At 38.9% G+C, this 18,998-nt stretch overlaps 1 protein-coding gene across 1 annotated transcript in view; it reads right to left on the bottom strand.

Moving 5' to 3' along the window:
* Positions 1–4,649: 4,649 nt before the first annotated feature.
* LOC106936398 (phosphatidylethanolamine-binding protein 4-like) overlaps positions 4,650–18,998 on the bottom strand; it is a 61,649-nt gene continuing 47,300 nt past the window's right edge. The window contains exons 5-7 of the mRNA XM_015017367.1: positions 18,027–18,072; positions 16,457–16,570; positions 4,650–6,898 (exon numbers count right to left, since the gene is read on the bottom strand). Coding sequence (XP_014872853.1) covers positions 6,807–6,898; positions 16,457–16,570; positions 18,027–18,072 — 252 coding nt within the window. The 3' untranslated portion in view covers positions 4,650–6,806. The remainder of the gene's footprint in view (positions 6,899–16,456; positions 16,571–18,026; positions 18,073–18,998) is intronic.

Raw genomic sequence — 18,998 nt, 5'->3', positions numbered from 1 at the left:
GCGCCCAGCTGCATCCTCTTCCCTGGCCTTGTAAAAATAATGGCAGCACATAATCTTGATTATTTTCAGTTCTTGTGGTACCTTCTGTAGAGTGTTGTGGCTACAAAGCATGTCACTCACACAATGAACTTTATCCATAATTTACGACTATCTTCCCACAATATATTACATCGTGATATTAAAACGTGCTTTGTTGACTTTACAATCAAGCCTCATCTTGTCCCGAAAAGTTCAGACAGAACTTTGGATAATGGTGTTCCCATCCCCCCCTCCCCCCTCATTCTTTCCCTCTCTCTCCCCCTCTCCCTGTGAACTTGCACACACTTTATGCGGCGCTGTGTTGCAGAAAGCTGCTTCCAAACTCCTTTTCAAGCAGCATCATTGTCAAACAAAGACAGTAATTGACGGAGTTAATCGCTTGTAAATATTGCAAAGCTTTGCACAGGCTTGCTTTGACTTGGAGTCCAAGTAACCGGCAGAGTGGAAACTCCAAATAAGGCAGTGTCCGGCCCCGCCCATTCATGTCTGTATTTGGACATGCGAGTTCCGGATGAAGTAGTAGTAGTAGTAGTAGTAGTGGAAAAGTGATCGGAAGCCACAGACGCTTAAAACGATGACAGTGGACGACACGTCATGGTTCGCATTTTAACCAGCATGCAAACTGTGAAAAAACAAACAAAACCATGTACTTGGTGAATTTGAGAAAAGCCCCCTCTATAAATTAGTTGGTTACACACACACACACACACAAAATAAACTAAAAAAAAACTTGGTGGAACAAATAACCAATGTGAAAAAAAAAACTTTATTTAGTCATGACAAGTGGTTAAATTGGGGTGAAGAGATTATTGAATATTTTCTAATTTTGTATTATATATGTGTGGTTAACTTGTATAAAAAAAGACAAAACAAAGGCCTCTGGAATATTTTCAGAAAATATTGAATGGCATGTCAGTGCTTGCATACACAGACCTAAGAAATTAATAATACTCAATGAAGCATAAGTGTAAACAGAGTGTGTGGGAGAATTAGTCTGAATCATCCTTGGTGTTTGGGGGGCTTACACAAACAGAGCAGTCGCTGATCCTGCATGTCTCATTACCAAACGCAAGTCTTTACACTCAAGCGTGCCTCTTGTAGTAGCTAAATGTGGTCTGATCACTTTAGCTAAAGTAGAATGACAACACTAAAGTTTTTTTTCTTAAACAGCCCGATCTTTTTTTTGCAACATTCTGACCTAGACATGATTTTTTTTTTTTTCAAATGTATTTCCATCTCTAATTGCCCACCGCAAAAATATCTAAATAAAAAAAAAATCCCCAAACCATATCAGGCTATCTCATAGTTTAAAGTTACAGTTTCAAATCTGTTAAGTATTTCAGTGTACTGCCAATCAGCTGACTGAGAAACGGCTACTGAGTGTGTAAACATTTCTGGTCACAAAGAGCACAGATTTTTTTTTATGTTTTGAAAACTCAAGATATACCAGACAACAGTTGTATTAAGGTAACACTGTTTAAAACTACAGATGACAAACTATGAGTGATGCATCTAAAGAGACTGGCAAGAACTGCAAATAGTTGGGCTAATTAAGAAGCTATTGTTATATTTTCTTGTAGCCCCAGTGTAACTTTTAAAAAGCAGAACATCAAACAGATAAGTTCTGTGCAATAAGCATCTGAAAATTAAATTAAATTTAGTGGATATTTCTTTGACGTTCATGCTTGAATCTATGAGTCAAAATAATAGTTAATATATGTTACAGATAACTATAATCTGTATTTTGTGTGGGGCACAGTTCTACTATTTGTTACTTTTTTTTGTTTTAATCAAAGGTAATGGATCACAAAACAGTGAAACCAAATCATTTGTATTTTTACCTTTATATGTGGGAAAAATCTAATTGCATTCAATAGCATCCTCATGAGTTTAATCTAAAATGTTTGCATATTTAAAGCCTGGCTGATATTACTATTTTCACATAAATATATTTTTAGTTTTAAATTTTGTCCAAACATTTGACTTATCGTACTCCAACATAAAGCAAAGATCCTTATTAAAACTGTATTTAAAATATTAAAGCAACAAGTCCATGCGAAAAGCAAATAAAATAAAAACTTGACCATATAAATAATTGCAGAATAATCGCATGGCTTGTGTGTGTCGGTGTGTGTTTTAGGTCCTTAAAGTTGCTGCCTCGTCTTCCCGTTACTCTGTGTAAATAAGAATTGCTACCTGATCCATACCGTCACACAGACTTTCACAAAAACAGCGGTGTTCCCCGTCATGTTTATGGATGCAAACCATCAGAGAATCCCCAGGTGTGGCGTGGGACTCTCTGTACTGTGAAGCTTTTCCTTGGGGAGGGCGAGAGTGTGTGCATCTCTGTGGTCGGAAAGTTGGCCACCCCGGCTGGAACACTTACCTGTTGCAGGCTCGTTTCCTCGACTGAGATGGCTCACAAGGGGGAGGGCCTGTATTGTTTGTCAATGGCTTGTGGCGTGACCTGGCTCAGCGCGCATCGCCCAGCTCTTTTGCATATGGGAATTCCATGGAAGCAGAGGCCCATTTTAAAGTGCTGTGGAAAACCTCCAAGGCACTGTGGATGTATAGTCAAATTATTTTTTTTCTTTCCACATATAATCAAGTTGGCTAAAATGATCCCATGTTGTTGGTGAAAACAGCTAGAAAAATAAACATGCCCACCTGGAGAAACAACTGACCAAATACTGCTTCATTTTATATTGACTGAGTGCAGTAAGTTCACCACTATCATCTAGTTAAAACTAAACACAACCAAGAATTTGCTTAAAACGCTGGCCACCAATGTAATCTACGAGTTTATTCAGAATGTAGAATGAAATAAAAATAGAGAATATGCATTCAAAAATACTTAAATGATTCTACACTGTGGATTTTCTCCTTAATTTTCTGGTTCATTCATTTATCAGACATAAAGGCGACTTAAAGGCGATAGCGGTCACATATGGTAAGAGATGTTGACATAAATGTACATCTAAAAAATCTGAATATCATACAGTTCAGTATTTGTCACATTTCAGAAAGTGAAACTCAATTTGTACATCGAGTAAAATATTGTAGGCCTTTATTACTTGTATAATTTTGATGATTATGGTTTATATATGATAGAAACCCAGAATTCAGTGCCTCAAAACTGTGACTATTATACAAGATTAATAAAATAGGATATCCATTTTATTGAGAATGCTAACGGGAATGCTAGACTTCTAAAGAGTATGCATCTCTTGTACTGAATACTTGGTTGGGGTTTCTTTTGCATAAATTCCTTTATCAGTGCGGCATGGCATGGGGGCGATCAGCCTGTGGTTCTGTTGAAGTGTATTCAAAGCCCAAGTAGCTTTGACATTAGCCTTCAGGTCATTAGTTTTGTTGGGTCAGGTGTCTCTTGCCTCCCTCTTGATAGATTCTCTATCAGGTCAGGCCAGTTTGCTAACCAGTCAAGCAAATTCAACACCATGGTAATTGAACCTTGTTGTGGTACCTTTGGCAGTCTGGGCAGATGGCAAGTCCTGCTGGAAAATAAAATCAGCATCTTCATAAATCTTAGCAGCAGAAAACATGAAGTGCTTTAAGACATGGTTGACTATAAAACAGTTGACCAACACCAAAGGCACCTCAAATCAACAGTGACTGACCCAGAATGAGAGACCATTTCTAGGACATCAATGCAGATACATTTGAGTTATAATTGGTGTGAAACCATGAGTTTCCAATATTTAAGTCACCGAATGTTGGGTTTTAATTATCTTGAGACATAATCACCAAGACTACAAGTAATAAAGGGCTCAAAATATTTCAAACAAAATATTCTAAATATTTCGAACAATGAAACAGTTTCACTTTCTGAAATGAATGGCACAAAATATAAAATTTTTTCCATGATTTAATTTGTTTAGATGTACCTGTACAGTGATTTGAAAAAGTAATTATACCCATTGGACTTTTACACATTTTCTTACAACACAGTAAAGTGTTGTATAGTTATAGACAATGATTCACTTTTTTTGCTGTGTTCCACCCGCTCTGTTCCGTTTCCTTGAAATAAAATGACAGTATTAACAATGACCTCAAAAACACATTTATATAGTAAATGGAGTCATTCTGAGTGTAATTCAAGCTCAGTCTCAACACAGCTTACAGCCTACTTCATCAGCTAGACAACATTATTGAACAAACAGAATCATTAAGACCAAGGAATAGGGCAGATGGGCCATAATGATGCAATAAAGATGCTTTTCTTAAGCAGGAATAGTGAAACCGGTCAGAGTTGATAGGAAGATGGATGGAAGAGAAACGGGGAAATTCTGGAAGCAAACCTGTTAGAGCGAATCAGGTGCTGAAACCGTGCAGGTTACCCACATGTATCAAAGATCTTAGGAGGAGAGGCAGTTTCTAAAGAGGCTCGGAGTCCTCAAGATTTGATGGGTGTGGAAGGACAACCCTGGTCTTACTACTGAACTAGTAGCTTGTTTGACAGTGTTGAGTTTTGTCCAGCAGCTGCAAACTTTGTGCATCAGGTGTATGCAGGGGTTCAGCAGGAGTACACATACAGCATAGCAATGCTCTCTGATTTTTATTTAGGCACAAAATTATGAATTAGATTTGAATAACCACAGATGCTAGTCGAGTTTAATGAATGCAAAAGGAAGCAAGTTTTATTTCGCACAAAACAAAAAAAATAATTAGAAGCTTTCGGCCACACTTTTGTTGCAACTTTCCAATAGTTTCACCAGAAGACATGTTAAAGGTCACCTTCTTTATGGGGTTTTATATGATGGGATAAAAATATGTGCTTAGACAAAAAAAACAGATTTAGTTATCCAGTAACATGGATGAATGAAAGAAGAATTTCACTCTGAGACGGGAATCAAATCTCCTGAGGAATTCAAACTGCATCCAACATGTGCAATTAGATATGGAAATATAAACTATATGAATAATAACTGATCAGATGTTCCTCTTAAATTCATTCTAGCACAACTCATAACATGCAGTAACTCAGAAATACTATGATGAAATAATCCTTAGCATTATCTTGCATATTGGATCACTTTTTGCCAATGAGACAACTGATCCGATTATAAAAATGATAAACTACGGTAATATTGACTTCATTAAAGAAAATATTGAAAGCCTTATTCACATCAGGAAAAGTGAGAAGCGTATATACTCTCCAGCACTGAACTATAACTGTCAATTTTTATTAATCATAACATTTAACTCTTGACATTTGGAGTAAAAATAAACACGTTAGAGGAAACTGAACGGCAAAACCCAGCTGGTTTGGCAGGATCTCTCTAAAACATAAAGGAGAAGGGAAAAAAAATGCAGTGCATTTGGAAGTGCACATCTTGGCATTTCAGTCTTGTACTGATGGATTCAAGTAGGTGTTTTTGGAAGAATGCTCTCCTACTTGGCATGCTTCACAATGAGTGTGGAATTATCCTCCACTTGCCAGTTGTTAGAAATGTGATTTTATAAGTCAAATAAGACGAGCAAATCAAGGTCAGGAGCAACACTCGAACCGATGGGTACTTATTGTGCGTTCAAAAGCAGTGGGTTCTCTCACTCTCACTCACTGTGGGCCCGTGTGTATTGTTTTGGTTGTTTTGTTTGTGAACTTGGGTGCTTTGACTGCTGAGTCTGGGAGGCAAACAAAGCACATGCTGGACAATTGATCAATGATCTTCCAGAGTTCATGTAGAGGGCACATTGGGGGTTACCAAGGCTGGCTTATCCACCAAAGGCACAAAAGCCTCCTTTACCTGCTCCTGCCTATCCCACTGATGAGACACCAAACTAGGGTCAATGAAACCACCAACTAAAGATTGATCATCACAACATCAAAGTCACTCATGTAAATCCACCCTTTTTCAGACATCTGGGGTATTGATACAAACACTCCCGGGAGGAGAGTTGCTGGTTAGAAACCAATATTCTTCATGGGGGTGGGGGACGGGACTCTGACCCATCCTCTACAAAGACCTGTAAAGTCTGAAGAGCATTTTAGTGTGGATGGGTTGAAAAGTTTACCCACACCATCCTCTGCAGACTTGCCAGGTGAGGCTCTTATGCAACTCTCTCAAGTTCAAAACAGGTTCATTGTCCTCAAGTTATACTGAAGGAAACATCGAAAACTCAGCAGCTGTTTCTTCAGATAAACCAAATACCTGAAAGTAACTCATTGTTTCCAGTCGGGGTGAGAGTGGTCAATGGAAATATGATAAACAATGACACAAACAGCAAGTTCCCTTAACTTGGTGCATGACAGGCCTGACAGCCCCTCCCCCTTGTCCTGTCACTCTAGAGTATTTTAGTTCAAGTTCCACTGCAGCATCCGGCAGAGCTGCGGTCTCGGTTTCACCTCCCACTTCCTTTTTTTGGCCCTGACGTGTTTCCGGCCCCTGAATTAGAAAAACTCTTTCCACACTAAGTTGTGATATCAGGGCCGTCTTCCTTCTCTTGTCGCCCGTGTTCGGAAACTATTAAGAAATCCCCAGTGAAGTTGAACTCTATCTCCCGAATCCTTTGCTCCCAACCACGAGACCAGAGATACGGGGCGACATCAAAAACCCTTCAGCTAGAGCAACACGGAGAGGAAATATCTCTTGAACTCGACGATAAGATAGAAGCTGGTGCAAGCTTTGAAGAATTTCTGCCGTTTAATCCACGGAAAGCAGGGAAACAATACAAATGAAGAAACAGTTTAGTTGGTATAATTGTACTGTTGTATTCTTCTTCTGATAGAAGTATTTCAGCATCCGTTAGTCCTTGAAGTTCTGGGTGAGAAACTGCAAGGCAGCCACTGGTTCCCCAAGGTTAAACCTTTTGACGAAGGCCTGAAAATCCCATTTACCTGGAGGTGCAGAAGACACAAAACACAGATTTTCATTAGCATTTAAGCAAAAGAATTGAGAGAAAAAAAAAAACTTAAGGTTTGCTTTCAGTCCAGCAAAACACTCCAGAAATGAGCTGTACTCCGAGTGCACTCTCTGGTGCATTATGAGAGCATTTCTTCTGACCACTTGGTCTGTGTTTAAAGGATCTGAGGCCTAACTGAGCAACACATGGCTCTGGGATGTGAGTCACTGAGAACAGCTCTGCTGAAAATAAAACATGTTGCTGTAATGATGGAGGTGGGAACGCAAGGACGTATTGGCAAGATGATATGATTCAATCGCCTGGACTGTTTTTTTTCTCTTCCCTCCCCTTTTAAACAAACACCAGACGGCCATCCGGCTGGTATGACAATATCACTTCTAAGATTTTGACAACCACTGATTCCCTGCAGTTTTCCCTCCCTTAAAAAAAAAAAAAAAGAAATTCACAACTATGATTCCAAGAAGAAAACCCTGTGTGCTTTAAACTTGCAAACTTCAACAGATTCCACAAAGAAAGAGCGCGTGTCTGCATCTTCATATGTCTGCATGTGCATCAGACAATTCTTTGATGCTTTGTACTGTAATCCAGGGAATCGGGGACATTCTGGTATTTCCATGTGTGCGGTAATTAGACTAACAGCTGTTCAAGAATTGCCTTGGGAAGTTGAAAAAGCCAGCTTCTGAAATGGTCCAAATCCATAGAGAGAATGGACTCAAATAGGGTCAAATCTCAATATGTCTGGATTAAAAAACCCCAAACAAAAGTCATCTTTAACATTCTGCTTCATCTGATATATATATGGTGTCACTTTTTGGCCATCAGACAGCAGCATGCATTAGAAACGCACAATGATCAAGCATACAATTATAATCTCCGACAGGTGAAATGAGAGCCATTGATCATCTTTAATACCAAAATCTGTCAGTATTGAAGATTTTAGATGCTCTTCTACAAGTTCCTCCCAGTAGTTTGCTGGGCCTTATGGTTCATTCCTCCTGATGAGTCTGTTTGAATGCTGCCTTTCTCACACACAAGTGTGGTGGCTGCTATGGAAAACATTGACTTTGTTGTTGCAAGCCAATTTGGTTGAGGACATCATTTATTTGGAACATTAATTTTTAAGAAAGTTTGAAAGTTGGCCCAGGCTCAGAAATGTTACTGAAATATTTCCACAGGGTTTTCCTTTTTCATCACGTTACTTTTTGTGAAGTGCTCCAGTCCTTCCTGCATCAAAACACCTCCACTTCATGACTCAGCCACCCCCTACTTCACAGTTTGGATGATTACTTTTTCAGGCTTACAAACTTCCCCCTTTTTTTTCCTTCCAAATATAATAATCTTTATTTCTAGACACTAGTTTTTTAGTTCCATCAGACCACAGGCATGTCTAAAAAATTGTCCCATGTATTTGCAGACACTAATCTTGCTTTTTTAAATCTTGTTTTTAGAGAAATGGCTTCTTCCTCCTTGAGTGGCTCATGTCTACACTGTATGTAGGCGCTCTCATCAATTCAATTATTTCAATTCAGCAAGTTGAAATTACTTTGTTACTCCTGGCTTAAGATGGTATAAATTCAGTCTGATTTGATGTCAAACTCTGAAGGGAAAAAGATTGTCTTTGTGTAGAGAAATCTCAGGTTTAAACTATATTAAATAGCAACTGTACAGTAAGTCCTCAAAGTTGATGAGTTAGAAGCAGAATGTTAGAACAATGATTTGAGCAAATTTGACAAGTGTGACTATGTTACTGGCTACACGACTGCTTTAGAGCATTTTCAAAACTGCAGCTCTCCCTACTGGAAAATAGATTTGCAGACAGCTCACACAAAAACACACAAAAAAAATGAGTCCAATTTGAGCAGGCTGTGGCAAAAAAAAAAAAAAAAATCCAGAGCAGAAAAACTTATGGTTTTTGTTCTGTTAAGCAGATAGCAGCAGGTACAAACAAAACAAATATCCAGGTTATGGACAAATGAGCAAACCAGGCAGTGATACAAAACATCCAACCAATCAATAAAACTTTTAAAAAGGGCCATCATCCGAGCTGAGATTTGAAACAAAAGTAAAGATATTGTTTTTATTGTTGTTGCAACAATATCTGAACAAAACAAAATTCAAGCATCCCAATCCATATCACCAGTGAGGGTCACCATCTGTGAGGGTCTTGCGCTTTCAAGGTGTTGATCTAAAGTCACATCAGAATACTGACCCAACCACAATGGACCCACGATGATGCTTTTCCCCATTTAGAAGGTTTAGAATGGCTGCATCATTCTCAAATTTAATGAAATGCATTTTTCCTTGGTGAGACAGTCACTGGTTTACAGAAGTGGGATGGGAGAACAACCTTGTTGTGATTCTGGTCTGCATTACTCAGAATATGTAAAAAGAGGTTCAAAGGAAGACCGGCTGTGAGTCATGGACTCACTAATGCAAGTGGCGAGCAAAGCAGATTTGTTGCTAGGTCTTATTGGAAAAATAAGTTAATTCTGGTTCTGATGGAAAGGTGTCAGAATACACAATTCATTGTAGTTTGATGCTCCATAGCTCCAGGTTAGTAAGCATGCTCCTACTGACCCCTTGTTCTTCACTGAAGCAACATCTTTTAAAAAATATTAATATTGAACATGATTAAATTATACACAGGCATGCAAAAGAAACATGGACATACAAAATAAATATAAAAAACATTCAAGGGAAAGAAAGATGCAAAAGTTATTTTTCTATTTCCACATGAACCGTTGGCTTGAACTGATGGTGTAGATATGAAATAGCTGTAACAATGTCAGAGCGAGGCATCTGTCCTTTATTTTATTTGGTATTTATCTAGTGACTTCTATTGTTGTGTACTTTTACATCATGTTGATTGCTGGGTACATTATCTGAGGAACAAATTACACCCAGATGCACTATAGGTAGAAAAACCTTCTGCTGACATCTTGATGCCCAACACCGCAGCACACAGTCAGGAACCTTCTGGAGTCCATCCCTCCACAGGTCAGAAAAGAGTGTAATAACACACTGTTGGTCATAATGTTATGCCTGATTGGTGTAGCTCACCATTAACAAAGGCACAAATCAGAAGACTTAATTGATATTAGATATATTCTGCATGTTATCTTTTTAATGTAATCATTAATTGCTATAGAGAGCTTTGAAAAATAAGCAGAATTTGCATTGTGGAGCGATACCTAAACAATTTTTTTCCCAACCTGTCACACTTTTTTTTGTTTAGTTTCAAAACCTGACACTTCCATGTGGCTGTGAGTTCGGGTCAGGTTCTGAGCTCAGCTGGGGGAAAGAGGATGAATAATAACTGGGAGATGAGCAGATGAGTACCTGGATCTCAGCAGGTCATCTCTGTGAATGAAGACTGCCAGCAGGGAGGCCACCAATAATCATGAGAGGGCAATGGAGTCAAGTGACCTGTCTGCATTAAAGGGCATGGCCCCAGCAGACCCTTATGGGTCTGTGCTTCAGTCTCAGATAATGCACCGCCTCTGCAGATCCCCAAACTCCTCGGCATGTCCATGACGAGGTCGCTCACCCCCCCAGCTACTGCAGAAGGGGAGACAGCTCGGAGATGAACTTTACATAAAATACTGGGACATATCTGACATGTCATGTTGTAGATTTCGCTATTATGATAACGAAGCAAAAATACTTTTTCATCTGCGTTTTTGTTTGTTGCGGTGTTGGGCAACATGTTCTCTAAAAAGTACTGGAGTCAAAGTCAGGCAGCGATTGTAAGACTCTGCACACATAATCCTGTCTAAAGCTGTGCAATCATTGGGGCTCATTCCAAAACGAAGTAAATTCTCAGTACCCGCTGCTATCGCGCTGGTTGGTACCTTGCGAATGTCTAGACTTACAAGTGACCCTAAAATAGGCTGGTGCTTGTTTGTAGTGCAGAGACACGTTTCCGCCTCTCCCATCTGCACGCTCATGGAAAGGACAGATAGTGTGGGACCTGAGGGCGATGTTAACGTCTTCCTGCCTCTCCTTTTGTTTCCACCTTGCATCTCTGCCTGGGTATGGCAGAAAGATCAGGACTGCTGCGAGGTGACAGAGAACTGCTACATTTAGTGGTGTGGGCGGTGTCCCTGTTAAACCTCTTACACTGTCTCAGATATACTCAAAATCCAGTAATCTTTTTTCTCGCAGTAAAGTCAAAGGAGCCATATCAGAGTAAGAGCCTGACTGAGGTTCTTCTTATGAAAATAGATGCAGGAATATTGCAGTGTTTATTTTCAGGATGAGGAACTTTGTTGCTGTCGGGATTCAGCCATAAGACAATATCTCTGGATGTGTAGAAAACCGCTGGAGAGGGATTAACCTGGGAAAACTCAACATGTCTGTTGATTTTAACTCTCAATGTGTTGCCAGTTTAATGCTGTAGATTATTAGATCTGCGAGGTGAACAAGTCTAATTTTCCAGGGAATACCCAAATCACCAAACTTAAAGTTGTTTTTACATTAAAAAAAACCTAAACATTGCGCTGGTCAATATGACCCAGCATAGGAACCCAAAAATTCAACTGTTGCATAAAACTAAGCGAATAAGGATGCATTTTCCATTATATCAAATTGCATTTAATACAGTACTTAGAACATTAGTGCAATTAATGGCAATAGTACTCGTTTAAATAGTAAAAACTGAAATAAAGCTTTATTTTTTTAGTACACTTACGATTTTCCCAAGTTTCTCATTTTGAGATAATTCAAATGAAATAAATGATCAATTAATGTACTAGCAAATGTGTTGCATGTGCACGATTTGTATTGTAACTGTGTAGCTGTGATCTTGTAGTGGGCTTGCAAAAAAGACAAACCTAGTCAAATAAAGTTTGGTGGATTCTTAAGCAAACGTTAGGTTGTCTTCCCTGGGTTTCCTAACTACTGCAGGTTGTCTTTGAAAGCCTTTCCTCAACAGATCTTATCACTGAAAGATGCCAATCAGGAAATTTAAATAGATCTGTGCACAACACTTGCAATTGTCAACAAGTGCATCTCACCAGAAATGGAACTAGGAACACAACGTTCCTCCAAAACTGATAGGAAACGCAGAGACGAGGCTGCCAGGAGGGCTATGGCAGCACTGAAAGAGCAGCAGGACTTCCTGGCAAAGACTGGCTGTTCATAACATTTGACAACAATCTCTAACATGCATTGTATGTCTGGGCTATGGGGCAAATTTTCAGAACCAAGTTGTCTTCGATGAGAAAAAAAAATCCACCAGAAATGCTTGAGCCCTGCTAGAGTGAAAAAGATCAATTCACTCTTGGCGACATGAGATAAACATTCTGTGCAGTTTTGATGACACCAAAGATGCAGCCTGAGCTACAACAAAGCAATTTCGATCGAAGGATATTCATGTGTTCTTCTAGTGATCCAATCAAATCCCAGCTCTAAATCCAACTGCAAATCTTAAAAATTTATATTCACGGACTCACACAGACATACTGAACAAACTACAGGACAATGTTCATGTAGAGAGACTGAATACAGATGTTTGCCACATTTGTCAAATTTTTATTAGCAAAAATAATACTAATAAAGGAACATGCAATATTTTCTTTTCACAACTGCACATTACTTGTTCAACTATCTCATTAAATCCCAGGAAAAATAAAAATTAAATGAGAAAGAATGCCTTCCAGGGCACCCTAAAAGCCACAAAACTGTCATTTTAAAAAAGTTAAGTTTAACTTGTAATACACTAGTAACCCATTTCCCCATGTTTTTAGTGTATGTGATTTAATCTTGTGTGCCATTTTCTCATTTGAAATACAAGTGAAAGTTCTGATCTGACCTCAAATGGTCAAATTTTATCAGGGATGCACACATTTGTGCAGATCAGCTATAGTGAAATTATGTCCTTGCTCTTAAATGCAAGTGTTAAAAAAAACAGATAAGGATTACTCTATATGCTTTCGATAAATGTTTCAGATCAAAGTTGTGAGTTGAAGGACTTAAAACCTTTAAACCAAACCTGTCAACTTCAAGATGTCACTTTAAAGCAGCTGACTCCAGCCTAAAACTTGGGCCTGCTATAGCAACCAAATCCTGGCTCTCTTGACTCCTTGCAGCTCTGATTAATGGTAGAGGCTGTGGGTGGGTGGTAGACATGGATCTGCCCATTACCACACTACAACATTGCAAATGGCTTCAATTACTGCAGAGTGTGCTGAGCTGGCAGTACAGGCTCTGAGAAGCAAGATGAGCAACGTGTAGGATCCAGCAGCTAACTCCTCTCTGATCCATTCTTTTATACAACATGATCGTCACCCTTGTTTTTACAATCCATCAGAAATAAATGAAGTAAAAAGCGGCTGCGGGATTCAAAGCGATGTATTATTTATAAGTTTCTATTTTTTCCAAGCAAATAATCTCAAACAGTTTTTGAGACGGTAGATCTGCACATTTAGAGTGGCTGCTAAGGTCAGGAGATGGACGGCTGGATGTGTGAACAGTGTATGCGGAGTGTATCGTGTAAACTGAAACACTAGGCAGCCGCTCTCAAGGCCTCGGGTTTTCCCTCCCGGCATTGTAACACTGTTTCCCCCGACAAACTGACATGTCGGCACCAAACAGTAGCAGGACATAATAAGGGCTTGCCAAGTGCCTGACAAGTATCATGAGGGCCTAAGCGCCCACGCCTGCGCCCCCGTCTCCACCCCCCACCCTGGCACAGGGGCAGTCTCCAGTCAGGGACAGCGTTCCTGAGCCAGAGCAATGGGGATTCCCTAGGATAACGCCCCTGTGCCCAGTGCCAAGATTGCAGCCCCCTGTAGATCCTTATGTAACAAACCAGCTGTCTCCATCAGTTCACTGACCCACATTCATAACCTTAACCCTGGAGGCAAAGCAGACTCCCACGGTTTCTCACAACAGCCCCTGCTCCACCTCTAATTGTTCAGTCTCCTCTGGCCAGTGCTTATTACTTAACTGATGGTCAGAGATGAAAAGAAGAGAGACGGCAAATCAGAAATAAAATTGAGTCAATGACTCCACTACTGGAAGTGGAAAACGGTCATTAGGAGTCCTCCACCCACGACTAAATGCTCTCCTTCACAAATCACGTCAATTAATGTCATCGGTTATGAAGAATCCTCTGTGTGTCATACCACATGGAGGGAGGACAGATGCTAATAAGTGAACATACTTAACGGAGGAGGTGGGAGACATGGGATTCCCTCTGTTCTTCTTGTCTTGGTGTGCATACTGCGCACATGGTCGTGGAGGCTAATGACAATACAGCAGGTAAAATAATAGAAAGATGCCTTCAAAACCAAATACAGGTGCATCTTGTTGGGATATAATTGAAAAGTTAATTTGTTTCAGCAGCTTTATTCTAAAAGTAAAACTTGGGTAGTTTATCAATTACACTCAAATGGACAAGTTTCAAAAGTTTATTTCTGTAAATTTGATCTAAGAAGAAACAATGTATGAGTTTGTAGGCTTTAGCTGGTATTTTTTTTTACCATCTGTACCATGATTTACGACATCCATAGTCATCCCTGTACCAAAGTCTTCTGTAACATCTTGTCTTAATGGTTACTGCCCAGCCACACTCACTCCTGTCTCTACAAAGTGCTTCAAAAGGCTGGGGACGACACATCGGAAGCAAACCATCAACGTAGCTGAGGACTCACAATATTACGTATAGAGGTGGAACCGGTTCACACAGACTCCATCCTGGTCCACCATGCCCACTCCCACACAGAGAATAAGGACTCCTATGTTAGGCTGAACTTCAGTTCTGCATTTAACACCATTTTCCCACCAGAAACTGGTGTCCAAGTTGGCTAAACAAGAAGTACCCAATGCGTTAAGATTGACTTAACAAAAGCAATGCCACAGTAGTTATCAATTTTCTTGATATACAGTGCTCTTAAAGTAAACACTCCAGCTGCACTCCATATCTGGTGAAATTGCCACAAACCCTTAAATGAGCTTTGCACTTTTTCTTTCCACTCAGCTTTCCGGCAATATGTCTCTTATCCACACTTTGAACAACCAGCGTCTTTTTAAAATGCCGTCTTTGGCTTTCCAAAGCATAATAAAGACTCTTTTCTGGACAGTAAGCGGTCACCAATATGATTGTGTTATTTAGAAAAGTCTCTTTCAAAAGTGTTGCATAGTAAAATTTTCTGGCAAATTACATTTTTGAATTTCACCAACACTATAATTAAATGATAAACCTATACGAGTTTCATATTTTGAATTGAATCATTAAAAATAATTTACCTTTTTAATGATCTGAGATGTGTGTGTAAAACATGAGTTACCTTTATTTCTCAACATCCAATCCCATCGCTCTCCTCATATGGACAGTTATTCTCTCAAGAACAAACCCTTCAAATGAAACATTTGATTATCCAAGAGTGAATTCCTTAATTAAATTTCCCTTGAATAGATTTTGCAGGAGAGAGGAAGTGCGACAACAGGAGTTAAACTCATCCAGTAGATTAAGGATGGGTGGATCCGCTAACTGCAATTGCTTCAAAATTGGGGTGGTGGGTAATTGGAGGGTGGGGGGGTGTTCAGACTATTTGTATTTTTTCTTTTATGGCAAACATTATATTTGAAACATTCTATTTTAACAATGTGATGAAGGTTTACCGGAAATTACCCAAATGTGACTTGGGTGTAGCACAAATACAAAAAAAAAAAAAAAAAAAAAAAAGTTCATCTGTTCTGACATTTCTTTTCCCAAAAACTTTAAACATCAAACACACCTCAGCCTAATGTGCTTGGACTGTTTGCTGACAAAGCTGTCAAAACTTCAAACAGCAGAGACTGGCAGCTCCACTTGTTCACCGGCGCCGCGCTTGAAAGTCTCCAACCGCCCTGATCTCCCCTCAAATCATCGACTGTGACCCGAGTAGAACAGACAGGGAGACACGCCTCCTGCGAGCTGCTGTGCTGTTCATCTGAGAGCTGCTTCGCACCTTCCCACTGACTTCAGACGGTGGAAAAGTTATTTTCGAACAAGAAAGAAAACAAAAGCTCTGCAGCACAAACAAGACTGACTTCTGAGAGACAAACAAAGATATGGTAATGATATCAACAATAATTAATGTTCAAATTGAACCGTACGTTCATGTGTACCGACACCGCTGAGTGGGGATTTCAGGTTTGCCAACACACGGCCAGGCGGACTCATGCAGGTGTGCGTGGGAGCCGGTAATACTCGTCTTGACCTGGTGGGCATTAGCACAGCTCAGACTCGCTCACTAACCTCATTAACATTTTCTTTGTCGGGGTTCATGCACTCGAACAAAAACTGCCCACCAAAAATAACTCCAAGTGATGCAATAAAACCTTACAGTTGTGAGAACAGACAAAACAAGTCCACTGATGTGTCTGATCCACAACGTTTCTTTCATCAAGGGAAAGAGAGATTTGTTGTGGTTACCATGAGAGAAAATGAGTTTGAATGTCTTGCTGTAATCTTCAGCAACAAAACGTTAGAATTTACAGTCATTGTAGATAACATTTCTGCGATCTAAAGATGCAGAGTGATTACCTCGGGAAGACTCCTTTTCAGTGAGTGATATCTTTGTGTGAGGAGGCTGCTCAAATAACATAAACTGGTAACGGTGGAAACCAGTCTTCTGCGGCGGCGTCGGTGGATTGTAATCTGCAAAACAAAGAACCAGAATCAGGAGAGCTGGCAATGCTGAGCTGCTGTATCGACTATAAGTCATTAAAAACCCTGGCATGGATTGCCTTTTTTTTTTAGATGGCATTACACTAATAGCAGCCATATAGTCATAAAACTCTGACCCTGAATTGTGTGCAATTTTCTCGTACTCGTGTTTTGGCTAATGGCCATGTAAATATTCTCATATACATGTGAGTGCATTTAAGAGATGTTGCTCGATTAATCTATTTTAAAACACAAAATAATAAGTTGAATCTAAATCTACTTTAAAGAATGGTTAAAAAAAGCAGCAAATAGCTTAAGCATATGTATTTAAAAATCATAATAGTTTATGACTGTCAAACTTCCTGTTACTACAAATAAAATCACCAACCATTTCATCATTCAAAAATAATGTAGAAGCATTAAAAAAAAGACATGATTCCCGTATCTTGTGCAATTATTTAATTTAAATATTTAGGATATAATGAATGCTACATATACAGAGAGTTGTAGGAATGCTACAACTGCAGCTCAAAAATATAAATTTATTTTTCTGATTTAGTTAAAAAAGCTTTAAACTGATAAAAGAAATAAAACAATAAAACACATTGATATTTTTCAAACAGAAAGGGAGTGGTAAGCTAATTATTTTGTTCTTTGTTATGTGAGCACATTTTCTCTGTCCTTTTTTTGTTGTTTTTAAAAACCAGTTTTAAATAAATCAAATCAAGTGTTTTTTTTTATTTTACAATTAAACCCCCAACTATGCTTACTAAAAAAAAAAAAAATAAATGGAAAACAATTTTACTTCAGACATGTTAACCCTACAGAAAGTTATTTTCCATGTTCTGTTCAGAATATGCCCTCAGTGGAACACCAGCAGATGCCATGGCTCGCCAAATCATCACTCACTGTGGAAACGTCACACTGGACATCAAGCAACATGGATGAACTTTGTGAATGTCCCTCAAACTCCTGAAAGAATTTCACTTCATAATTGTTTCAAGGCATTGGCTACCTGTGTTATTTTTGTCCATTTTTTCTTGGCTTTTACTTGATTTTTGTTCTTCTTGGCATTATTATTGAATTATATTTTTGTTAGGGTTATTGTACACAACTTTGATAAGCTATGTTTTTTTAAAACATGTACAAATAGTCTTGAACTGATTTCCACTAAACCTTTTTTCTTCCACTTAACTTTCCACTTTTATCGTTAGATATAGAATTCGGTGAATAGCCAGCTTCTTTCTTGCGGGTCATCATTCGGGCAGAGGTTGTCAATGATTGTCAAGTCAGCAGTCTTCCCCATTATTGTGTAGACCAGGAACTGAACTAGAATCTCATTTAGGGTTTTTATGAACTGTAACCCACAAAATTCATTAATAGAAGCTTTAGATAATCCGTTTCCTTTACTTGAATAACTGAAATGGATTCATTTTTCCAGTCTTACCACCAAGAGTCATTCCATGCATTTTTCCTTCCGCCAGCGAGTAGCCCTGGTAAAGCAAGCACATCGTCAGTCAGGCAAATCACAAACAAAAAGTGTTCCTACAAACTAACACTAAATGATGTTAAATGTTTGAAATATAAAAATTAGTTACTCAAAGCTTTTCTGCAGAATAGCATCACAATTTGTTTGGTTAATTTAAGTCAAACACACAAGAGATGTTGTTAAATCAATGTCTAAAAATTAAGGAACAAACTGCAGACAAAAGACAGTTCCCAAGCACATTAAACCAGTGAGAGGATTTCCAATTTCCCATATTATTAATTGTATATTAATCTCCTGTTGCCTAGAAACAGACATCTTATTACCATATCAGAAGCTCAGGTAAATTTCATAAGCCTTTAGATTTTTTTTTTTTTACTATGCATTTGCCATGTTGAACTCCCTTTTTCTCAGGAAACACACAGAGAGTAAGGCCATTCACACAGCAAAAATTACACACAGACACGTTTGTTTAATAAACTTGGGTATTTACTACATGATGGTTGCATCCTTGAGTGGGAGGAAAATGACTAAATATGTTGTCTGTGAAATGGCCCCAAACCCACTTGAAGCAAGAATGGAAGTCCCCATCACAAACGAGGAGTGTGTGGTCTGAGCACCTATTAGTGTATTCGTTTCTCTGCACACAGGCGCCCCCTACAGGGGAACCAAGGTGGTGTGTTACTAGACAGCAATCTGGGACAAAAGATGGACTATAAAGGAATGTTTCCCTCGTTTTTCTTCCATTGAAATTGACATTTCGGTTTACTTGACTTCAAATCAAATTGAACATAGTTTATATGCGAACAGAAATATTATTTAGCTTCTCTTAAAGTAGATGGACTAAACAAACTAATATTACAGTATGTCGACTTAATCATTTTGGTAATGGAGCAACCACGTTTATAATTTTTTTTAGGATTAATGATTGTA

Source organism: Poecilia latipinna, unplaced genomic scaffold (genome assembly GCF_001443285.1).
Source record: "Poecilia latipinna isolate Pla-1442-1.1 unplaced genomic scaffold, P_latipinna-1.0 Scaffold2133, whole genome shotgun sequence".
NCBI classification, from domain to species: domain Eukaryota; kingdom Metazoa; phylum Chordata; class Actinopteri; order Cyprinodontiformes; family Poeciliidae; genus Poecilia; species Poecilia latipinna.
This window is presented reverse-complemented; position numbering and strand designations above follow the sequence as displayed.